We start from the raw sequence: 24,945 nt of genomic DNA on the forward strand, positions 1-24,945 counted from the left end.
CACTTAATACCCAGGGTCCATACAGGTAGGGAGACCCATTGGCTGCTCAAATCCACTCAGGTACAGATCAACTGCAAAGTTCTTACATATCCGGCTTATGATAATATTACCAACATTAAACATTTTTTGCCTGCTGAACCGCTTCAGAGCTGCAACCACTAGGGTTGTACTCAATAGGCCAGGGGTTCTCAAACTGGGTGCCGCGGCACCCTGGTGCGCCTCGGGTACCTTTCAGGGGTGCCTCGGCATGCATCCCCGTCCTTTATGCAATACCATCAGGTAATGCAACCGCACATTTATATACAATGTGGCTGCATTACCTGCTAGTTAACCTTTAGTCCCACAACCATGGTTGAAGTTGAGCATGAGAGGAATCACAGTGCCTAATAAGCATCACTAGCTACTTGGTGTGAATCGTCGCCTGCTAAGGGTCATAACGGCATTTCTGTAGTTGTTTTTGCCGAGGGGTGCCTTGAAAAAATGTCAAAGCCATCAAGGGTGCCTTCACCCCAAAAAGTTTGGTAACCACTGCAATAGGCTACCCTGCAGTGTTAGGGAGTCTTGCTCAAGGACTTCTTACTGAATAGGTACTGGCTTACTGAATAGGAACAGCTAATATTTAAACTCTGATCTTCTATGTCAGAGGCGGTACCCTTAACCAGTACACTATCCACTGCATCATGATGATATAGCAGACATGCGTATTAAGTGGCTCTTAGGCACACAATAACTGTGAGATGCATTCCCAGATCCTAACTGTAATAGTGATTATCACTTGTGCTTAACAGCACTAGAACCCTGGTTTCAAATTCCAGTATTGACACAATCTGCATGTTGTTTGTATGTTTGTGTGGGTTTTCTTTGGGCACTATAGTTTTCACCTACCTACCAAAAACATATTGATAAATGTATTGATTCCTCTCCCCAAACTGGCTCCAGATTATAGTGGGGTCTAAAGGCCATGACTTTGGTAGAGATTTGAAGCTGCATCCGTGTACTGCTGCTCATTGTGCAGGTGAGTTGTAAATCCCATAAAATCTTTATTGTAATCTCTTCTTACCCATTACGTTCCACCCTTTAATCAAATTATTTCTTCTATTTATTTAAATTTATTTTGATACATTTTTCATGTATTTTGTGTCTGTAACGTAGTTCGCAGCCAACTTTTATTATGGGGCGCATATGATACCTCCCAGGAGGGAAGCATGTTATTTCCACATTTTGTGGTTTGGGTGCTGGCGTAAGATTTTGGTCTAAATTTCAGGGTGAAGCACTGCATAGCTTAGGTTCTGTGATACTGCAGCTATTTCCTTTTCACACCAATCACACTACAGGGCGAAGGTTAAGGTTAGATTTAAGGAAGGGCATTTAACATTAGGAGGATCAGTCAGTATTCACCGCTCAAGGGACTAGTGCCAAAGCAATGTTGAACAAAGCATCAATCTAGTGAAACAACAGAGTATCAGGAATACAGCTGGTACTTTGCACTGTGCTGAATCCACTGTGGAGGTGTAATGGCCGCTCTACCCATCCAGAATAGATGTCAGTTATTCAAGGCCCATGTTGTCATAAAAATACACATATTTGAAATAGTAGAATAATGATAAGATACCGATAGTCTACTATCGGCTATTCCCAGGTGCCCAAATTTCATGGCAACTCTATTTCATGCACACGGGTCTCCAGTAGTCCCTATTTTTCCTTTTTTTTCATAGATTTTTTTTTTCCCTTGGCATAGTGATGTCCTTGGTGCCTCTTCTGGGCCACAAGGGATGTCCTTGGTGCCTCTTCTGGGCACACAGACTATGGTAAGTGGCTAACAAAGCAATCAATAAACGCTGCTCCTGACTCCTCCATAATACCAATTACTGTCAGGTCAGGTCACAGTGGCCATCTTAGAAAACATATGATGGTTGGAGGATGTTCGGTAGCGTTATTGTGAAGGCAAAGAGACAACACCATCACACAGAATGAAGGGAGGATCAGGAACCTGGGGAGGTGAGTTTACACATGTTTTGATTTTTACACAATCTCTTCACATGTGAATTTTTACTCTCATCCTTTAGTACCATTTTACGCTTTACTGCACACTATATACTTATGTTTACTACACAGCAACAGAGAAATCAGCTATTACCAAACAAACTACTAGATGCGTTCCAAAAGTAATCTGTAATATTTCATATTTTCTTGGTTAAAATTCCATTGGAATTTATTTTTTTCTAGTAGTAAACCTAATAAACAAAAAATAAATAAATAAAAATGAAAGCAACAACAATGCAGTTTTTCTAGAAAGCTTACTATGAATTATTGTATCAGTCTGATTGGCCAGGTTTGCCTTAAGCTGGGCCACATGAATGCAAAATGATTGGAAATTTACGTTAACAATGCAAAAATTGTTTTTGCACTGCATGTCTACAGTATACTTTTTGCAATAAACATAATTTAAAATACCTGGCTGCAGCCTCCTGGCTAAGTCCTCTGTCTCCTTTTTGGCAGCATAAAGTCCTACCTCAGTCCAGTACTTAATTCATCTGACCACACCCACCTACTCTACTGCTGAGACAGATTAACCCTTTGTGGCCAGTACTACAGCTACAGATCCTTCTTGTTCAGTCTGTAATATAACATTCACCCTTTACACACCCTCTTTAGTGTGTTTATGAGCCATAAATAAAGTTATATGTACCTCATCACCTTGTCCTGCCTGCAAAGGGGAGTAATTTATCACTGCTCTTTTTTTAAACTCTTGTATAAAGACTCTGGGATGGGTACAGGAAGGGTATTATACAATGAACAGAAACAAAAAAATCTCCGCTCAGCTGTAGTGCTGCAGTGCTAACCACAAAACTCTCAAGACATAGGTTGGAGTCAGACAATCTGTAGACACATGGAGAGACTGGCTACTTCTTCCTGACTACTGTATAGGTGATGACGGAATAAGGAGAAGAGTCTGTACAGCTGTCTCTCCAAGATAATTGCACTGTCATAATGTGTGCAATGCATTGTGTGTATTGCTAATTAACGGGAATTCGCTGCCAATCGCATTAAAAAGATGAAAGGCTGAACTAGGGCTTCAATATTTATTGTTTCCTAATTTGCATAAGCATAACTTTTTATTTTATATTTTTATGCAAGCTAAAGCATAATACTTATGGTTCTGATGCAGTAAAATGTTCTCATGAGTTGTCACTTATATAGTAACATGGTTTGGTTGAAAAAAAAGACATCTGTCCATGAAGTTCAACTAGAAAATATATAAACAAAAATTATGAACATTTTGGTTACTTTGAGAGCTATTCACTAATGGCTGGTACTATTTACATGTGCAAACAGTTAAGCAAGTTACATGACGCTTGATACCTAGTTTGCGTACTTAGGATTATATACCTGACTTGTACATTGTGTGTGTAAGGAGCGTTACGCAAATTATGCAATGTACATTATGTAGTTTGTGTAACACCCTGTGGAATGTATGTGTGCTGTCTGCATGTGCAAATTTTACTGCCCTTTAATTGTATCGTACATTTTCAAAGAAAGCAAAAAAGTACTGGACATTGCTTTTGTTACTTTACTGTTAGGCCCTGTTCACATCACAAACGCGGATGGCCATGCGTGCGGAACGCAACGCATGCGAACGCACACCATCCGCGTTTGTGTGCGTTGCGTGGCTGATCCCATCACTGAAAAGTGAATGGGACAGCCATGCGTTTTTGCTGCAAAAAATGCGTGCAGCATGCGTTCCCGGACCGCACAGGTCCGGAACGCATGCAGTGTGCAGTGTGCGTTTCCAAAGCGCGGCTGGAAACGCGTGCAGTGTGAACGGGGCCTTACTATTTTTCATTAAAAAGTGCTGAAAAGGTTTTACCTGAATACATTTGCAGAAAAAAAAAAGTAAGAATGGCTAATTCATGATAGACGTTTAGTGTATGAAGGCCTATGTCAGTACATCAACAATTCCTGTAATCAGGGGCTAAAGGGTTGTCCAGAAGATCTATATATACACGTTATGTTTAATAATACCAATCTGCAGTTAGGACTTGTTCCTAGGTTTAGTATGTATCCCCCTTACAACATGTAGTTAAGGTTACATTATTGGCTGTTTCCAAAGGATGAAATCATTTTCTTTATCACGTGCTAAGCCACCAGGGATTTGCAATCATCCTGTTTCCATTCTGTGATATTCGATTACACAGAACATTTAAATGAGATGCTACACCCCAGAGAAGACAGGCTTTGCATTTATAAATCGCCCCATATGTACATTTATAAAATATCTCATCATCAGTGTAATGAAGCTTTGACAGCATGACACATTGTATACGTTAACTTTATGTACTCTTTCATGTCAGTTAAGTACAGCTTACCAAACTCTTTGCATATTTTGGACCTTGGCCCAGTTTTGCATCATGGATGCATATTTCTATATTCTATTTTCATGGACGGTTAGGAGAAAACGTAAATCTTGATTTCATTATATCAATTACTGGATTGGGCTTGAGGCTGTCATGGTCTGTCAAAAGCTATACATTAACAGACGTGTCAGTGACTAGGTACTGCTCTAAACCCTCACTTAGGACAAGGAAGGAGAGGATACAATTTATACTACTAAGGACAAGAACTTATTTGCACTCTTAACAATAGCGATTAGACTATACACGGATGTGTAGGACTTGTGCTTGCTGATATTATGGTGGAGTGAGGTAATGAAATGTAACATATGTAATGAAATGCCAAGAGCAGCATCTAACTGATAAGCTGAGGTCTGGAAAAGGTATTTGTGCTCACATGATTGCTTTAGGGCCTTCAAAGAAAGCACAAGAAGTGGTACTACTTCTGGAATTAGAGAAGAAATCAGATTTTAAGGCCGAATCATTCTAGTTCTCTTCTTATAAAACGGATTTCTTTTACTTGAGGGATACTTGGGAAAGCCTGAGACCTAGATGATACTGGAGCCAACAGCGCAGGTGGTGCGTACCTATTTTATGATGGGGGGGGGGGGGGGTGTTAAGTGGTGAACTGACAGGGGCATCGTGTTTGTACATAGTTGAGTTTGCTTTGTTTGTAATTTGCGGATCTTGAAATTATTGGTATATTATCAGATGTCATTTTCACATAGTTTATCTGGGGCACTGGGTATGTTTTCCATTTGCTATAATATTAGATCACGTAGCCCTATGTGGTCCGCATTTATTTATACACTGGGTGAAAGGACCCTGATGGGCCCAGACCCCCAGACTCTCCATAAGTATCAATGCCTTAAAATTAAAGAGGAACTCCAGTGAACATAATGTAATAAAAAAAAGTGCTTCATTTTTACAATAATTATGTATAAATGATTTAGTCAGTGTCTGCCCATTGTAAAATCTTCCCCTCTCCCTGACTTACATTCCAACATTTATCACATGGTGACATTTTTACTGCTGGCAGGTGATGTCACTGGAAGGAGATGCTGCTTGCTTTTTGGGCAGTTGTAAACAGCTGTTATTTCCCACAATGCAATGAGGTTCACAGACAGGAAACTGTCAGGACCATGGTTCTGACATCGCACTGTGAGAGGGGTTTCACCACAATATTAGCCATACAGACCTCCCTGATGATCTGTCGAGAAAAGCAAAAGATTTCTCATGGGAGAGGGGGTATCAGCTACTGATTAGGATGAAGTTAAATTGTTGGTTACAGTTTCTCTTTATCGACATTACTTGTGTTGGATGTATGTAAATCATCATGTGTTATAATATGTGGATGCATTTCTATAGTTTCTTCTGCTTTATACAGTTCATAACAGAAAAAAAAAGAAATGGGGGATACTTTCTGGACATTTACTTACCTAAGATGTTTGATAAATATGTTGTAAATTGTATTATGCTTAGAACTCAATAAAAATGTGCTTAAAAAACTGATTTCTTTTTCCCTCAGGCACTTTCAGATCTGCACAGCGCTTAGAATGACTTATTTAGATGTTTGAGGCTTTCTGGTGTAAAGTAAAAAAAGCAGTCTGCAGCAATGCGGAAAGGCAGGAGGGGGAACTGGGATCATATCTTGGCTCCACAGTCCTTGGCAGCAGCAAACATTACTGTGTATCTCAACACTGACACTGATGTTAGGGTAAGGATGGCGTCCACAGAGCCTGCAAGTCTAAAAACTTTAAAGTCATCACTAGCATCATCCATAATCCTTACCTGATGGGGTCACTTTCTGCTAACCCTATATTAAACCTGAGTGATGTAGTCAAGAAATATGCAATCGGAGGTTACCTTTAGAGAAAACTGCATGATTAATATTAGTTTTGTTCCTAAATGGTACCTTGTAGAAATCCACACATATTAGTAATCCTGCTAATATTGTCAGAAGGAGGCCCTCTAGTGTCAGGAGGAAGTTCCTTCCTTTGATATTTAATGTGATGGATAGCTTTACTGATCTACAGGAAAGCTTAGCACAGAGGTGTAGCTACAGCATAGTCGTCAGTATCCGTAAAAGCACAAACCTCCCCCTGCAAACACTCACCGAGCCTTCAGTGATGTCTGGCAGTCTCCCCATACCTCTTCACGGGCTCCCAGCAGCTTTCTGGCATCCTCCGCTCACGCAAGTCAACAAGTCACATGACCCGCATCGGGTCCATTTGTGCTGTAAGCAACCTCTGACTAAGTCAACTATCAGAATATGATCATCTTATTTTGCTCAGGATTACTTCAGGGCCCTTCCCATATAATTGGTTTATAGCAGTGATCTGCAAACTTGGCTCTCCAGCTGTTGAAGAACTACAAGTCCCACAATGCATTGCGACAGCCACAGTCATGATTTATAAAGGCAAGTGCATTGTGGGACTTGTAGTTCCTTAACAGCTGGAGAGCCAAGTTTGCAGATCTCTGGGGGAGATTTATCAACGCATTACTGACAGTTTTTTCTTCTTAATCTGTTCTAACCAGGGAGAACAGTTCTGCATGATAATAAGAACTTTATTAAATCCTAGGTAATGGTGTCAATTTAGCATGAATTTCTAGAACTGCACTACAGTTAAGAAAAGTGCAAATCCATCCCTAAACTGGCACAGATTAAGAAGTGGTTGATAGCAGTTCTACAGATGTAAAACTGCAGGCTACACATGATTGCAGAGTGCAGGTTAGACATGATTTGTGATGTGCTCCTCCCCCTTGCTGAATTACTCCTCAGAGCCTGCTGCTATCAATACAGCAGGTGTGTTGGTTACCTCAGCAACAGCAATTTCCCTCACGCACTGCACTGTCTGAGAGACCGTGATAGCTCCTCCTATTTTGCAACAGTTTTAGAAGAGATCTGCACTTTCTAATGATTTCTTAAGATGCCTTAGACAGTTCTGCATGGATTTCTAAAAACCTACCAATATTTTGTCTCACTCTTGATAAATCTGGCCCACTGATTTATAGGAAAAAAATCCCACATACAGGATTAATGCTGGGAATACACGGATCATTTTTTATCCATTCAGATGGCTTGATAGATAATTTCCGACATGTCCGATCACCGTTCAATCGTTTGCCACTTGATTCATCATTGAAGTGAATTGAAAAAAGATAAGAAAAAACGAGCAGAAGATAAGAGAATTGAGAGGGCAAAACAATCGGGCGCAGAATCGAGCACCAGAATCGACCTGTGTATTCCCAGCATAAGACTTATAGCAGATGACAACCCTAAACTATGTAAACTGATTTCAGCAGTACTTTTTTCTGTTCAGCTTTAGAAAAAAGAAAGCTACCTTAGGGGGTCACTCTGTAAATATTGACCCTGAAAACATCAAAGAATCATGGCAGGTTAACAACATCTAACAGTCACTTCTTTTATCAACATACCGCACATTTTGGTTGACACAAACACTGTTCAGTTTTATAAATGCCGTTGCTAATAGTTGTGTCTGCATTAACCCCTTTATAGTATCCAAATAAAATTGACATTACATTGTAGAGAATGTGATTTTCTGGGCTTTAGGTTTATCCGTGGTGTGAAAATGAAACCAAGATTTTAAAAATCAGAGATGTAGGGTTCCCGCCACACGGAGAGAGGATGAATAAGGACAAGAGAGGCATCCTGTGCCTCCTTGTGGTGAGCCAGTTAGCTGGTAGGACAGGGGTTAGTGTGTGGAGTGCACTGTGGTACCAGAAAAGGGCAAGTGGGATATAGAGTGAGTACGTGGCTGATTGGTATCAATTACCTGGGCATGCAGTGAAGCGGGATAGGTAAAAGCAGGAGGAGGTAGAGCAGGTGCTAATTCCGCTGGGTACAGGGGATACGGCGCCCACACTTCAGGGCTACCCGGGTAAAGTGCAGGCACTGTGAGTTCATCTGCAAGAAAAGAATAAGGACACCATGTTAGTAATAACAATGCTGGAAAACCACAGTGATGAGAACTGGTGGCAAGACAAATAGCATGCTTTGTGTCTACACTTCTTAAAACCAAATTCAGCTTTAAAACTGGCCTACTTCATCGGCTGTACATACTGCAGTGCATACTATCCATATCATTATCTGGATGGTTTTGACAATTTGATTTCTGACATGGCATACAGTATACCCAAAATCCATATTATGAATGCTTATTACAGCACTTTACCAAAAGGAAGTGTGTGTGAGTTTATAATATACTCCCATTACAAGCGCAACCTCCTTAATACTTAATAGCAAAGGCAAGGAAACTATATAAGCTAATTTACAACACATGCTTGCTCCTGACAATACAGGAAAAGTTAAATAATAAGTATTATCTAAAACAAGTAATCCCTTCGTTAACAGTTTAAATAGTTTTAGAAAAAATAGTTTACAAAACTGAAAATGACATTATATCGTAGTTTTAGGGAAAGCAGGCCATATTCAGAGATCATTACTGAGTGGTCAACTTGAATTTATTTTTGTGTATGCTTAAAATCCAAATATAGCCGTTTTTAATTATATACCTACTCTAAAGAAAGTGCACACCACCATGGCCCAGATTCATGGACTAAGGGTAAATGTTACACACACAAGGTTTAACTGAAGTTATGCAAATTATGCAATGTATGATATACACAAAATATCCAAATTGCTTGTATAACTTGCATTACTAGCTAACACTGACAAAGTCAGCCAGAAACATACGTTAGGCCTGGGACCCACTGGCAGTTCTTTACGATGGATTGCAAAGCACCCACGATTTCCAAAATAGTGGAAGAATTAAAAAAAAAAAAGTGAAAAAGTACTATCACAATTTTGAATATTTTTTTGCTTGCTGGTGGTTTAAGAGAAAAAAAGTGAAATCTCAGACCCTGATTCAAATTCACTAGAAAAGCTTTATTCAAAATATAAATAACACTGTATTGACACTTTGTGTCCCTTAAAAACATAAAACACCCACTGCAAGATGTTAATGCACAGGCGGCTGGGCTCACACAAACAGAACACCTGTCACACCAATCGAACCTGGGATCCCATCACGCACCCGCTATATACATATAGAGCTGAAGGTTAGTGAGGGCTACACATGCTAAGCAGAGTCCTAATTAAGGAAAGAAAGCTATCCCATAAAGGCTAACTATCCACAAAAGAAATAGAGCGCACAATAGTGCATTACCTGTGTTGGTTTTTATTGCAAAATTTAATGTTATACTCACAAGAATACAAGTTTAAAAGCGCTTCTCAGCGGTAAAGCCAACCGCTTATTTTCCCAGGCAGGGCGGCAGCAGCGCATTTAGGGCACAGTTCAGCAGAAATCAAATGCAATTGGGGCACAGTTCAGCAGAAATCAAACGCAATTAGGGCACATTTCGTGCTCTCTCTCTCTCCACTAACCTGCTGCCTCCTCTGTGCTGCTCACTGATAAGATCAGATGTGAGCTGCCAGACACACAGGTGCTGTATAATTCAAGGGATTGAATTATACAGCACCTGTGTGTCTGGCAGCTCACATCTGATCTTATCAGTGAGCAGCACAGAGGAGGCAGCAGGTTAGTGGAGAGAGAGAGAGCACGAAAATGTGCCCCAATTGCATTTGATTTCTGCTGAACTGTGCCCTAAATGCGCTGCTGCCGCCCTGCCTGGGAAAATAAGCGGTTGGCTTTACCGCTGAGAAGTGCTTTTAAACTTGTATTCTTGTGAGTATAACATTAAATTTTGCAATAAAAACCAACACAGGTAATGCACTATTGTGCGCTCCATTTCTTTTATAGATAATTCTCCTTGCCCTAACACTTGGAGCGGCACAGTACATTATCTCCCTAAGTAAAGAAGACTGTTTATGTGTGACTGCAACCTCCAGATAGGAGCGCAAGGATTTTCGTTGTTTTTAACTATCCACAAAAGCATGACAGTCCTTGATGGCAAAAGCTAGATGCAGATCCGCAGAGCTTGATGCATATGCACATGCAGTTAAAGAGCAAAGTTCTGCCTCACTGAGGCTCTCACCTCTCAGTAGAACAGTTCATGGCCGTCACATATCCAAAGGGTTTCAAACTACAGCCTGATGTTGGCTGGTAACATCCCCTGCTACCATCAGCTCACATGTTCAGCATTGCAGATAGAGTCCCTCAGGTATCATAGAGAGAACTGGAGGAAATGCGTGCACACGTGTTCTTGCCAGCCGGCAATAGATCCAACCTCACTTCCCTTCTTGTGTAGGGCCTCCCGCACGGTCAGCCGGCGCCAGGCTCCGTCGTAGGCTTTAGGCAGGGTGTGTGGTCGGCCTGCGCATGGTAAGCAGTGAGGACGCCTTCACCACGCGTATCGGCCGCTTCATTTGATCATGTAGGCGGTGGTTTCATGCTGCTGTTGTATAGCCTCGCTATCCATGCGACTCTGGTGTCGCATCTCTCCATTGCCATCTTGGGGATTTAGAGTTTAATGCAGTCCCGGCGGCAAGCCTTTTATATACGCACACACGCGGAAATATAGTCGCATCAGATTGTCGCCATCTTGTGGATTTTTTAGTCGGCCATATCCATCCCTAAGAGTAATATGCGGGAATTGTGGATGACTGCAGTTGTTGGGGGATAGGTCTCATATATAATTGGGGCCAACAAAGCACTGGGGCCTAGTTGTTGAAGTATGTTAGCAATGTTCAAGGGAGGTATTACGCCTATTTATTAATGCTGTTATAACCTCAAATATACACCAGGTGGGAATATGGAGTAACAGCTAAATAGTTAGGATATCCCTACTTAGGATATATATGGAGGGCTATTGAAATAGTGTATGTATGCCAGAGCTGTTGTAAAATATATAAGATCTGGAAGATGGCTCTTGTACAAAAAGGAACCACATAAGGTGTGCAAAAACAGATGAATCCTGATGTTGCAATTAGGAAAACAGCCACAAGGTGGCGACGAGTCTATATGGTTGAATAGTTGAGCATATGCTTATAGTGAAAGTTTGTTCTCCAAAGATGCAGTTAGTAAAAAATCCACAAGATGGCGACAATCTGATGTGACTATATTTCCGCGTGTGTGCGTATATAAAAGGCTTGCCGCCGGGACTGCATTAAACTCTAAATCCACAAGATGGCAATGGAGAGATGCGACACCAGAGTCGCATGGATAGCGAGGCTATACAACAGCAGCATGAAACCACCGCCTACATGATCAAATGAAGCGGCCGATACGCGTGGTGAAGGCGTCCTCACTGCTTACCATGCGCAGGCCGACCACACACCCTGCCTAAAGCCTACGACGGAGCCTGGCGCCGGCTGACCGTGCGGGAGGCCCTACACAAGAAGGGAAGTGAGGTTGGATCTATTGCCGGCTGGCAAGAACACGTGTGCACGCGTTTCCTCCAGTTCTCTCTATGATACCTGAGGGACTCTATCTGCAATGCTGAACATGTGAGCTGATGGTAGCAGGGGATGTTACCAGCCAACATCAGGCTGTAGTTTGAAACCCTTTGGATATGTGACGGCCATGAACTGTTCTACTGAGAGGTGAGAGCCTCAGTGAGGCAGAACTTTGCTCTTTAACTGCATGTGCATATGCATCAAGCTCTGCGGATCTGCATCTAGCTTTTGCCATCTAGGACTGTCATGCTTTTGTGGATAGTTAGCCTTTATGGGATAGCTTTCTTTCCTTAATTGGGACTCTGCTTAGCATGTGTAGCCCTCACTAACCTTCAGCTCTATATGTATATAGCGGGTGCGTGATGGGATCCCAGGTTCGATTGGTGTGACAGGTGTGCTGTTTGTATGAGCCCAGCCGGCTGTGCATTAACATCTTGCAGTGGGTGTTTTATGTTTTTAAAGGGCACAAAGTGTCAATACAGTGTAATTTATATTTTTGAATAAAGCTTTTCTAGTGAATTTGAAGCAGGGTCTGAGATTTCACTTTTTTTCTCTTGGCATTTACCTTTATCAGCCCCATGCTCCCACATTATTTTGTGGTCTTTCAATGCTTAAATCACCTGTGAGTTCCAGGTTCTATATATATTTTTTCTGCTGGTGGTTTAAAGGCATTTTATTTACACGTTGTGAAAATATCACCTAGGAGAAAACTCAAGTGAAAAAGTGAATTGCATATTGGTCTCTGCCCATATGCAATTCGTTTTTTTCACCGGAGTTATCTCCTAGGAGATAATTTTCATCTCGTCTTTAAATGAAATTTTAATTTACAATTGAAAATTGAAAAAGTACACAACAGTTGATGAAAAAGTACTATAAAAAATATTTTGAGTATTTTCTTGCTTGATGGTGGTTTAAAAAGTATTTTATGACAAGGTATGAAAATATAACCTAGGAGAAAACTGAGGAGAAAAAGTGAATTTATGTGCCCATATGCAATTGCCTTTTTTCCCCTAACTATTCTCCTAGGAGATAATCTGTTTAAAATAACTTTTCAGCACTTTTGTAATTAAAAAATACAAAAAGTAGGTGAAAAAGTACTGTCAGAATTATTCAGTGTATTTTTCTGCTTCATGGTGGCTTAAAATGCATTTTATTGACAAGGTATAAAAATATCAACTTGGAGAAAATTCAGGAGAGAAGGTGAATTGCATATGGGCACTGGGCCTCTGTTTTTACAATTAAGATTTCTTTATAGATAAAGCATCACAAACAATAATATATTGACTAAAACCTATCTTTGGTGGAAACAACTGTCTATAAATCTAAACCAGAAAAATGTAAAAGCAGCTTTTTAGGTGCTCTATTTTCATCTAACCCTATCCTCCGACCTAAGCTCAGCCCAACCCTTCAACTTAATATGCCTAATATTAATTTGTGTCCCTCCAAATTGCTTAAACCCAATCTTTACCTAGATGTGTTTAACGTATTTTGCAATAAAACTGTAATTACTCAAAACTGTTTTTCAGAAATGTTTAATCTGTAAAATACATAATTTTAAAAGAAACTGAAAAAAAAGAAAATTCAGCTGTCTGTGGCCACTTTTTACAGAGACAAATGAGTACAAGTAGAACAAACATTTCAGGGAATCCAACATTTATCCATTCTTCTAAACGCAGAAGAACCAACTCCAGGGGACAGACTTACTGTTTTCATAGCAGGTTTAAAAAAAATGATTTAATCAAACCTACAGGTAATAAAAACATCCCAGTGACCAACTCCTAATTACCGCAGCTTATATCTGTACATGCATTAAATTATTAGGAACATTTGTCAAACAGGTTTACTTAATCCTAACCTCCAACCTATGCCAAACCCCAATCTTTCCATGGATACACTTAACACCAATAGCAACTGCTCATTTATGAACAATTGTTACCTTTAAATCCTTCTTAACTCTGGCTATCCCTTATATCCAACCTTCCTTATTTCACTTCAATACTTTTGGACTTGAGGCTACTATTACATTTCATTAAATGCAGCTAAAGCTAATGGCACACAACATTTCACAAAAACATTCTGCTCTATAGTAAGAGATGTCATACAGGAAATGAGGGAGGGGAGTCATTCTACTAAAAACTGAGAATGAAAACAGTTTCTCCTTTAATATTGTGATGCAAATCATGCGCAAAGTGTAGAGAGCACATCCAGCAATCAAACGTCACCTTTCGTCTGTGTAGGTCTGTCAGAGCTACAGAATACACGTTCTGATTAGCTGCCCTGGCTTACAGCAAAGGGTGGATTTGTTATAAAGCCAGCAGTTTTGCATTATTTGTCTTAGCCGTCCAAGAGCAATAGAAGTAAAAGCACATTGTTAGTAAAAAGGCCCAACTTTTATTAATGACTGTAATAATATTTACTAGAACAGTATGCGTAATTTTAATACAAATGTCAAGGCTTCCTGAATCCGTTTTATAAAAGGAGTTCTTCTATTGTACCCATGGCTGCAATGTGCACAATGTTTGTTACTTGTGAAGTCTCAGACACGCCAGCTTCCTGCTCATTAGTGTTAATTCCACAGCCGATAACCATAATTGCTAAATGCACCCAGTTTTTTTCCACTGCTCAAAATGTTCTCAGACCTTAAAAAAAAAGTGGGGGAGGAAGCTGCAGCCTGTTTCCAAGTTCTGGGAAACAAAACACAGACAAATGAACACCCATGGGCCATTTCTTGAATTCTCATGATTTCTGTTTTAAGGAAAACTGCTACTGCTGAGCATTTCCCAGAATCTCTCGGGGCTATATTCCCATGTCAAGACACATATTGGATGAAAAGAAAAAATAAACAGGCAACTTCCTGGATGCTTAGTTTCCTACAACTAACAGAAAGGGCAATTATTAAATCAATTAAGATAAAGGTTTCGTAGTATTGCAGTGAGAATGCATATCTACAACACAGCTAGCTTGCTCTCTGCTGCATGTGCTTAGTGATAAAGGAAGACACTTTTCACTGCTAAGAGTTAGACCATCATTAGATCACCAGTAATGTCTGCCAGCAAGTAGAAAGAACACAGCCATGTCTTGATGCCTGGATTCTAAACACGTTACCCATATCCCAGGCGGTGGTGTGTGTGTGTGTGTGTAGGGGGGGGGGGGGGGGTTCTTTAGTAGGACCGACCCAGGGAGTATTGAACCTGGCATTGTCAATCCATAATAGTAAGTCTTGAGATATGAAAAAAATTATTAATTAGACATAAATTTAAATAAGTACTTACAGTTAATTCAAAGAACCAATAAAGGTTACAAAGTATTCATACATAATTATAACACACAAAAATACAAGGATCAAGGGGTAGTTGAGATGATGGTATTAACAGTGGGGGGTATCTGGCTAAGGCAGTCATTAATACAGGGGTACATGCTACAATACTGTTGAGAAACATTGTCAACGCCATGGCCCTAGAAAGCAAGTTCTCTGCGTAGACCGTTTTGGCCCACAGATAAATCAGTCAAATCCAAATCCTTTTTTTTTATTTTTAAAACTAAATTAGAGGGAAAAGAAAAGACAACCAAGGAGCTACTTAAAATATGGAAAGTTGGGAGGCATTCGTTTTACAGATTCTGAATTTTTACATAGGGAGAATAGGCCTTTCTCACCTGTGGGTATCATAGTAGAGTGCAAACATCAATTACGCCACTTTTACAACAATGGCTGAACTGCACACTTGCCGCACAGTTCATCCACCATACTGTCAGGGAATGAGTGTTAAAGCGGAATATAACCCTGCATTTCAACTTTGCTCTAAAACATTATTTACAGTATATTATATGCAACCAGCATTTTTTTTTTACTAGACCAGCATTGGAAGGGTTACACAGGGCTTTAAAGTCCCTGGAGATTTTTGCAGACGCATCCGAACTTGAGTTAGATACTTTTTGTTTACATAAAATGTATCTAAGTGTTTATTGTGACTCATCTCTCTCACTGAGAAGGAGTTGGAGGACAGCCAAAGAGTGTGTAACATTTCTAAATATATACATATAACTAAATAGAATGTAACTATCTGAACGTCTGCACGGAACTTAAAACCTCTGTGTTTAACCCTTCCAATGCTGGTCTAGTAAAAAAAAAATGCTTTTTGCATATAATATGTTGTAAATAATGTTTTAGAGCAAAGTTGAAATGCAGGGTTATATTCCGCTTTAACAGGTTGTTCTCTAATGCAGCCAAATAGCAGAATCTGTTACTACACAGGTCAGCTATTGACACATCGTTTACTTACTAGACAGTAGTGTTGGGCGAACAGTGTTCGCCACTGTTCGGGTTCTGCAGAACATCACCCTGTTCGGGTGATGTTCGAGTTCGGCCGAACACCTGATGGTGCTCGGCCAAACCGTTCGGTCACATGGCCGAACTAAGAGCGCATGGCCGAACGTTCCACGAACGTTCGGCTAGCGCTGTGATTGGCCGAACGGGTCACGTGGTTCGGACCCGAACGCGCTCTGATTGGCCGAACGGTCACGTGGTTCGGGTAAATAAATACCCGAACCACGTCATATCTCCGCCATTTCTCTGTGGGTTTAGCTTTGGGTAGGCAGGCAGGGTAGTTCGCTCTCCAGCCACGCTAGCCAGGGTCCCCCCCAGTCATTGTGTGTCGCTGCTGGGAACAGTAGTACATCGCTCGCTCAGCCACACTATATATAGCATTGGTTACTGCCACTGTGTACCTCGCTCAGCCACACTATATATAGCATTGTGTTTACTGCCACTCTGTGTACACGGCTCAGCCAGACTATATAGCATTGTGTGTACTGCCACTGTGTACCTCGCTCAGCCACGCTATATATAGCATTGTGTTTACTGCCACTCTGTGTACACCGCTCAGCCAGACTATATAGCATTGTGTGTACTGCCACTGTGTACCTCGCTCAGCCACGCTATATATAGCATTGTGTTTACTGCCACTCTGTGTACACCGCTCAGCCAGACTATATAGCATTGTGTGTACTGCCACTGTGTACCTCGCTCAGCCACGCTATATATAGCATTGTGTTTACTGCCACTCTGTGTACACCGCTCAGCCAGACTATATAGCATTGTGTGTACTGCCACTGTGTACCTCGCTCAGCCACGCTATATATAGCATTGTGTTTACTGCCACTCTGTGTACACCGCTCAGCCAGACTATATAGCATTGTGTATACTGCCACTCTGTGTACACCGCTCAGCCAGACTATATAGCATTGTTTACTGCCACTCTGTGTACAACGCTCAGCCACACTATATAGCATTGTTTACTGCCACTCTGTGTACAACACTCAGCCAGACTATATAGCATTGTTTACTGCCACTCTGTGTACACCGCTCAGCCAGCCTATATAGCATTGTGTGTACTGCCACTCTGTGTACACCGCTCAGCCAGACTATATAGCATTGTTTACTGCCACTCTGTGTACAACGCTCAGCCACACTATATAGCATTGTTTACTGCCACTCTGTGTACACCGCTCAGCCAGACTATATAGCATTGTTTACTGCCACTCTGTGTACACCGCTCAGCCAGACTATATAGCATTGTTTACTGCCACTCTGTGTACACCGCTCAGCCAGACTATATAGCATTGTGTGTACTGCCACTCTGTGTACACCACTCAGCCAGACTATATAGCATTGCGTCCTCTGCCAGTCAGTGTGTATATTGCTGGGATCAGTAATACTCCACTCACCGCCAACCACTATATGAGCTCACCATGAGTTCCTCAGAGACCTCCGCTGTGAGCAGCACTCCCAACAACAGCAACAGCCAACGCCCCACGCAAGCTATAACATCCACCCCAGCAGCCAGTGGTCAGCAGCAGCCCTCTCCCGGAGGAGAACGTTGTGTCCATCGGTCCGTCGCCAGAGCGATTAATGAGGGCTGCCATTGAGGAGATGATGGGGCCTGATGTGGAGGAGGAGGTCTGGCTCAGGCCAGCATCCCAAGTTAATGTTGAGGACGATGAGGGGTCTGTGTCTGGGGATGTTGGGGTGGCAGAGGTGGTGGGTGGGTTCAGACTCAGGAGAAGAGTTGTATGATGAGGATGATGATCGGGACCATCTGTATGTGCCTCAGAGTCCGACCCCGGAAAACATGTTGTATCGTGTGTTTAGGTACTAAAATCTGCGTTCCCACTTCCCAGTACTGCCCGCAGTGCCCGGGTCCACGGATCCATATAATTTTTTGGGCAGCACTATCAAACTGTGGAACTATGAGTGAGTTGCCATGGTCCTTCTGTGCTGCCTGTCACACTCACCGTCTGTCTGCAGATGGATTGTTCAACACAGCTACGCCATCTGACATGTAGTCCTGGACCTTGACCATCTTCTCCAGGCGATTGGTGTTGGAGGACGTGGAACTGCCCGATTGCTGTTCTGTGGGCTGCTGCATGGGTGTCAGAAAATGTTCCCACTCCAAGGACACTGCCAATACCATTCCCTTTTTGGCACTAGCAGCAGCTTGTGTTCTTTGCTGCCCTCCTGGTCCTCCTGGGTTTGCTGAAGTCAGTCTGTCGGCGTACAACTGGCTAGAGAAGAAGGAGGATGTCAATCTCCTCTCTAAAGTCTCCATCCTCAAGGGCCTGCTAGAATTGTTCCATTTTTGATCTGTCTGACACTTTATTCAATCAGTTTTTTAACATTGTGTTTGTATAAACTGGGTATAAACCCAGTAATTGGTGTTGTCCAGATTCCAGAATAATGAATAATAATGAATAGTGAATAATGCGCGGGCCGCGTTCAATGCAGTCTAGCATGAATTGAGCCATGTGTGCCAGAGAGTCCTGCCAGACTCCTCTGTCTTCATGTTCTTGTGAGCGTTGTGATTGTTGTGATGCACCATATTCGTCACCAGCATCACTTTCTTCCTCTTCTGCTGTCCATTCCCGCTAAATTGTGGAAGTCCAACGTGCACCGCTCTGTCCCTCGGCAGTGGGGGCATCCAATTCCTGCTCCAACTCCAGCTGTTCCTCGTCCTGTTCTTTGTGATAGCTGGGACCAGCGTTTCCTGAGGCAGGTTGCCTGATGTTGGTATCATCACGCTGATCGTTTTCATCTTCAGAATCCCCCACTTGCATCATGCCAGCGGTTTTCCATCTTCAACATTGATTTCTTCAGTAAACACAGCAGTGGTATTGTAATGCTGACTGTAGAGTTGTCACTGCTCAGTCACACAACGTGGATTGCTCAAAATTTTGGAGGACTTGGCAGAGATCCAACATGGTGGCCCAATCAGATCCACAGAAGCTTGGTAGCTAGCTGCTGGAATGCGCCTCGGCACTGCGCAAAAGCGTGCTAGCATGTGCAGCGTAGAATTCCAGCGCGTAGGGAGGGACATCACCCAGTGAGCGATGGTGCGCTAGATTGAAGCGCTCCTGCATCTCTTGGTGAGTCCTTCAGAAGCGGTACTGGACTTTTAACAATGTTTTTTTTTTTTTCCTTCAACAGAAGATCTGCCACGTTGGAGTGAGGAGGACGCCGCCGACCCCGACACCAAGCTGAACCCCGGGCGAACTCCAAGCAGAGGATCTTCAGGAACCCTCAAGGCTTTGAGCAAGCTGAGGAGGATCAGCAGTCCCGACGAGACCTCTCCTCCTCATATGCGACTGAGTGCAGTGGAGCTCCCCAGAACAACTTCTCAGTTGTCACTTTGTCACTGGTCACTTTGTCACTTGTCACTTTGTCATTTTGTCACTTTGTCACTGGTCACTTTGTCACTTTTCACTTTGTCACTTGTCACTTGGTCACTTGTCCAGATGATCTCGGTACACCTCCTGCGATTCAAATTCCTGCACACATTGCTCTGGGATTTGGGTGTGATGAATGATGCATCTAACTGGCCACCGGAGGCAATTAAGGCCTTCAAAACATTGAAAGCAGCTTTCTGTTCCGCCCCCATTTTGCGTCATGTTGAGTTGTTGATGTCATGTTCATCCTCGGCCTCGCCTTGCATTTCAGTGCGAGGTGCATTTTCCACAGAAAAAGGTTGTGAATCCGGGCACAACATTTGTGGCTGTTCCATTGACCTTTCACAGGTAGAAGATTGTGGGGATGGGAATAGCTCCTCCGAATAGCCCATTGTGTCCTGAAAACTACTCATTGCATTGCTTTGCGCACACATTTTTTTGTCCTCATGCAAGGCCTGAGTTGCACCTGAAAGCGTGGCCTTCTCCTCCTGCGCCTCCTCCTGTTCCATCACGTCTGCTGCTGCTGGGTTAGCGTTGACGCCCGGTCCCTGTTTATTGAACCTCTTATCTTTATTACATTTATGACTGCATGGCGGTAAAAAGCATGCTATCCGCACGCTTCTTGTCCTCATGCAAGGCCTGGGTTGTTGTGTCTCAAAAAGCATGGCCCTCTCCTCCTGCGCCTGCTCCTGTTCCATCACGTGTGCTGCTGCTGCTGGTGGGTTAGCGTTACTGGTACCTTTTCCTGGAACCTCTTCTCTGTATTACATTTATGACTGCATGGCGACAAAAAGCATGTTACCTGTGCAAAGAAACATGACATTTTCCACATTTAAAAGACAGTTTTTCCTTTGAAACTTTACAATCAATTTTCTCAAAAACTATAAGCCCTTTTTCAAATATTTTTTTTCCTCTTGTACCCACTCCCAAGGTGCACATACCCTGCTAATTTGGGGTATGTAGCATGTAAGGAAGCTTTACAAAGCACGAAAGTTCGGGTCCCCATTGACTTCCATTATGTTCGGAGTTCGGCGCGAACACCCGAACATCGCGGCGATGTTCGGCGAACGTTCGCGAACCCGAACATCTAGGTGTTCGCCCAACACTACTAGACAGCCTGTAACTGCCATCAGTAAGTTCTAATAGACAGCTGCCCCCAACAGGGATATGTAAGGGCCGAGCTCTAGCTCACTGCCTATATGCCTATTGCTTGCAGCTGATGGTAAGCATCCAGCAGATACATGGGAGCATGGCAGATGGCAGGAAGTGGAACATTATTGTCACCTGCTTATGTGAAAGGAGCCACAAGGGTAGTCACTTCCATGTCAGTACCAGGTGTAATCAGTGATAAATAACTAGTGCAGTGCACTGTTTCAGATTTCCTTACTATATATAGCTGTGTGCCCTAACATCTTGTATACAGGAACAAAGTCTGAAGATGGCTCATTAGCCAAAGGCTCACTGTTTTTCTTTTGGTTAGCCAATAAAAAGTGTTAACGTATTCTGTTACAAAACTCCCTGCTGACTGATTTTAAGATCTGTCTAAAGTGCTAAATTGTCACTGTGTAAAGTACACCTGAGCTTATGCTAGGTACACACAATGCAATTTTCTTACAGATTTACTGTCAGATAGACTATTTCCAACATGACCGATCTGCTTTCCAATCAATTTTCTGAATGATTTTTCATAGAAGTGAACAGCAAATTGATCGAAAAATTGATCGGAAATCAGATCAGATATGATGGAAATAATCGATCTGACAGTAAATCTGTCAGAAAATGCATCATGTGTACCTAGCATTACTCTACCTCTATGTCAGTGTGTGTAGTGTCGGATCGTTCTACTTACCGGTTCTCTGTTTTGAAAGGGCTTCTCTTCATTGCGCTACACTGTCTCCTATTTGTGGCTCTCATGGCAGCAAATTGCACAGAGGTCAAAGAAGCAGCGCTGTCCACTGGGGCTCCTTGTAATTTTGCGCTCTTGTGCGGAGGTGCACAGGAGCCGAGGGTATGCGTACTTGCCAAGTGCTGCTCATATATGAGCATCTTTTCTGAAGTATGCATGCCAAAAATGTTACCGGCTGCTATGCATACAGGCAGGAGTGCAAAATTACATGGAGTGGACAGAGCATGCACTGCTTCTTTGTTGAACAGGGGGCAAAGCAGCAAAACAGAGGGGGGGCCGTTCAAACTAGTCAGAGTTTGACAGAATGGGGGGGGGGCGGTTGGTGACAGCCGGCCTAGGGCGCTGGAAAGTACAAATTTGGCCCTGAACATATACAACAACTTCTGTAAGTAAACCTAAACTGAGAGGATACTGAAGTTGACATTAATTTCCTTTTAAACAATGCAGATTGCTTGGCTGTCCGGCTGAGCCTCTGTTTCTAATACACATAATCATAGATCCTGAACAAGCATGCAGATGAGATGTTTTTGACTTAAAAGTGGCAACATACTATACAATTTTTTAAATATCTGTTCAATTCAAGAATTGCAATCAATTTTTCTGACTAATTGTAACAATTCAAAAATATGACCAATGTACCACACACGTATGTTCAATTTTTCCCCAATTACCTGATGATAAAAATTATTGTAAACTCTGAGAAGAAAATTGCTTGGGTGTTAACCACTTTAGGACCACAGTCTTTTCGTCCCGTAAGGACCAGAGCCTTTTTTTCCATTCAGACCACTGCAGCTTTCACAGTTTATTGCTCACTCATACAAACTACCACCTAAATGAATTTTACCTCCTTTTCTTGTCACTAATACAGCTTTCTTTTGGTGCTATTTGATTGCTGCTGCGAGTTTTACTTTTTATTATATTCATCAAAAAAGACATGAATTTTGTCAAAAAAATGACTTTTTTACCTTTCTGCGCTGACATTTTTCAAATAAAGTTAAATTTCCTATACATTTGAGCGCGAAAGTTATTCTGCTACATGTCTTTGATAAACAAAAAACCATTCAGTGTATATTTATTGGATTGGGTAAAAGTTATAGCGTTTACAAACTATGGTGCCAAGATTATTTTTTTTTGTCACAAGTTAGCGGAAATTTATTTTAATTGTGTTTTTTCACAAAGTGTCATTTTCCGCTAACTTGTGTCAAAAAATAAAATCTTCTATGAACTCACCATACTCCTAACGGAATACCTTGGGGTGTCTTATTTCTAAAATGGGGTCATTTGTGGGGTTCCTATACTGCCCTGGCATTTTAGGGGCCCTAAACCGTGAGGAGTAGTCTTGAAACCAAATGACGCAAAATGACCTGTGAAATCCTAAAGGTAGACAAGACAAGACAAATAACATTTATATTGCGCTTTTCTCCTTGCGGACTCAAAGCGCCAGAGCAGAGCAGCAGCCACTAGGGCGCGCTCTATTGGCAGTAGCAGTGTAAGGGAGACTTGCCAAAGGTCTCCTACTGAATTAGTGCTGGCTTACTGAACAGGCAGAGCCGAGATTCGAACCCTGGTCTCCTGTGTCAGAGGCAGAGCCCTTAACCATTACACCTTCAGCCAACTACTCATTGGACTTTGAGCCCCTTAGCGCACTTAGGGTGCAAAAAAGTGCCACACATGTGGTACCGCCGTACTCAGGAGAAGTAGTATAATGTGTTTTGTGGTGTATTTTTACACATAAAGATGCTGGGTGGGAGAAATAGCTCTGTAAATGACAATTGTTTGATTTTTTTTACACACAATTGTCCATTTACAGAGAGATTTCTCCCACCCAGCATGGGTATGTATAAAATTACACCCCAAAACACATTATACTACTTCTTCTGAGTACGGCGATACCACATGTGTGACACTTTTTTGCAACCTAGGTGAGCTAAGGGGCCTAACGTCCTATTCACAGGTCATTTTGAGGCATTTGGATTCTAGACTACTCCTCACGGTTTAGGGCCCCTAAAATGCCAGGGCAGTATAGGAACCCTACAAGTGACCCCATTTTAGAAAGAAGACACCCCAAGGTATTCTGTTAGGAGTATGGTGAGTTCATAGAAGATTTTTTTTTTGTCATAAAACACATTATACTACTTCTCCTGAGTACGGCGATACCACATGTGTGACACTTTTTTGCAGCCTAGGTGCGCTAAAGGGCCCAACGTCCTATTCACAGGTCATTTTGAGGCATTTGTTTTCTAGACTACTCCTCACGATTAAGGGCCCCTAAAATGCCAGGGCAGTATAGGAACCCCACAAGTGACCCCATTTTAGAAAGAAGACACCCCAATGTATTCCGTTAGGTGTATGGTGAGTTCATAGAAGATTTTATTTTTTGTCACAAGTTAGTGAAAAATGACACTTTGTGAAAAAAACAATACAAATCAATTTCCGCTAACTTTTGACAAAAAATAAAGTCTTCTATGAACTCGTCATACACCTGTTTTTTTTCCAAAAAGGGGTCACTTGTGGGGTTCCTATACTGCCCTGGCATTTTACGGGCCCAAAACCGTGAGTAGTCTGGAAACCAAATTTCTCAAAATGTCTGTTTAGGGGTATAAGCATCTGCAAATTTTGATGACAGGTGGTCTATGAGGGGGCAAATTTTGTGGAACCGGTCATAAGCAGGGTGGCCTTTTAGATGACAGGTTGTATTGGGCCTGATCTGATGGATAGGAGTGCTAGGGGGGTGACAGGAGGTGATTGATGGGTGTCTCAGGGGGTGGTTAGAGAGGAAAATAGATGCAATCAATGCACTGGGGAGGTGATCGGAAGGGGGTCTGAGGGGGATCTGAGGGTTTGGCCAACGGGGCAAATTAGGGCCTGATCTGATGGGTAGGTGTGCTAGGGGGTGACAGGTGGTGACAGGAGGTGATTGATGGGTGTCTCAAGGTGTGATTAGAGGGGGGAAATAGATGCAAGCAATGCACTGGCGAGGTGATCAGGGCTGGGGTCTGAGGGCGTTCTGAGAGTGTGAGCGGGTGATTGGGTGTCCTAAGGGCAGATAGGGGTCTAATCTGATGGGTATCAGTGACAGGGGCTGATTGATGGGTGATCAGTGGGTGATTAGATGGCAGAACAGATGTAAACAATGCACTTTTGAGGTGATCTGAGGGTAGGTCTGGGGCAATCTGATGGTGTGGGTGGGTGATCAGATTGCCCGCAAGGGGCAGGTTAGGGGCTGATTGATGGGTGGCAGTGACAGGGAGTGATTGATGGGTGGCAGTGACAGGGGGTGATTGATGGGTGATTGATAGGTGATTGACAGGTGATCAGTGTGTTATTACAGGAAAGAACAGATGTAAATAATGCACTGGCGAATTTATAAGGGGGGGTCTGAGGGCAATCTGAGCGTGTGGGGCGGGTGATTGGGTGCCCGCAAGGGGCAGATTAGGGTCTATTCTGATGGGTAACAGTGACAGGTGGTGATAGGGGGTGATTGATGGGTAATTAGTGGGTGTTTAGAGGAGAGAACAGATGTAAACACTGCACTTGGTAGGTGATCTGAT

At 42.4% G+C, this 24,945-nt stretch overlaps 1 protein-coding gene across 3 annotated transcripts in view; it reads right to left on the reverse strand.

The window, feature by feature from the left end:
- Positions 1 to 24,945, reverse strand: part of RBPMS (RNA binding protein, mRNA processing factor) — a 296,410-nt gene that overhangs the window by 59,025 nt on the left and 212,440 nt on the right. For 2 of the 3 annotated variants that reach the window (XM_068233602.1, XM_068233601.1), the window contains exon 6: positions 8,189 to 8,319. The exons of the other annotated variant lie outside the window; for it this stretch is intronic. In XM_068233602.1, coding sequence (XP_068089703.1) covers positions 8,189 to 8,319 — 131 coding nt within the window. The remainder of the gene's footprint in view (positions 1 to 8,188; positions 8,320 to 24,945) is intronic. 3 annotated transcript variants of the gene reach the window in all.

Source organism: Hyperolius riggenbachi, chromosome 1 (assembly GCF_040937935.1).
Source record: "Hyperolius riggenbachi isolate aHypRig1 chromosome 1, aHypRig1.pri, whole genome shotgun sequence".
In the NCBI taxonomy this organism is placed as follows: Eukaryota; Metazoa; Chordata; class Amphibia; order Anura; family Hyperoliidae; genus Hyperolius; species Hyperolius riggenbachi.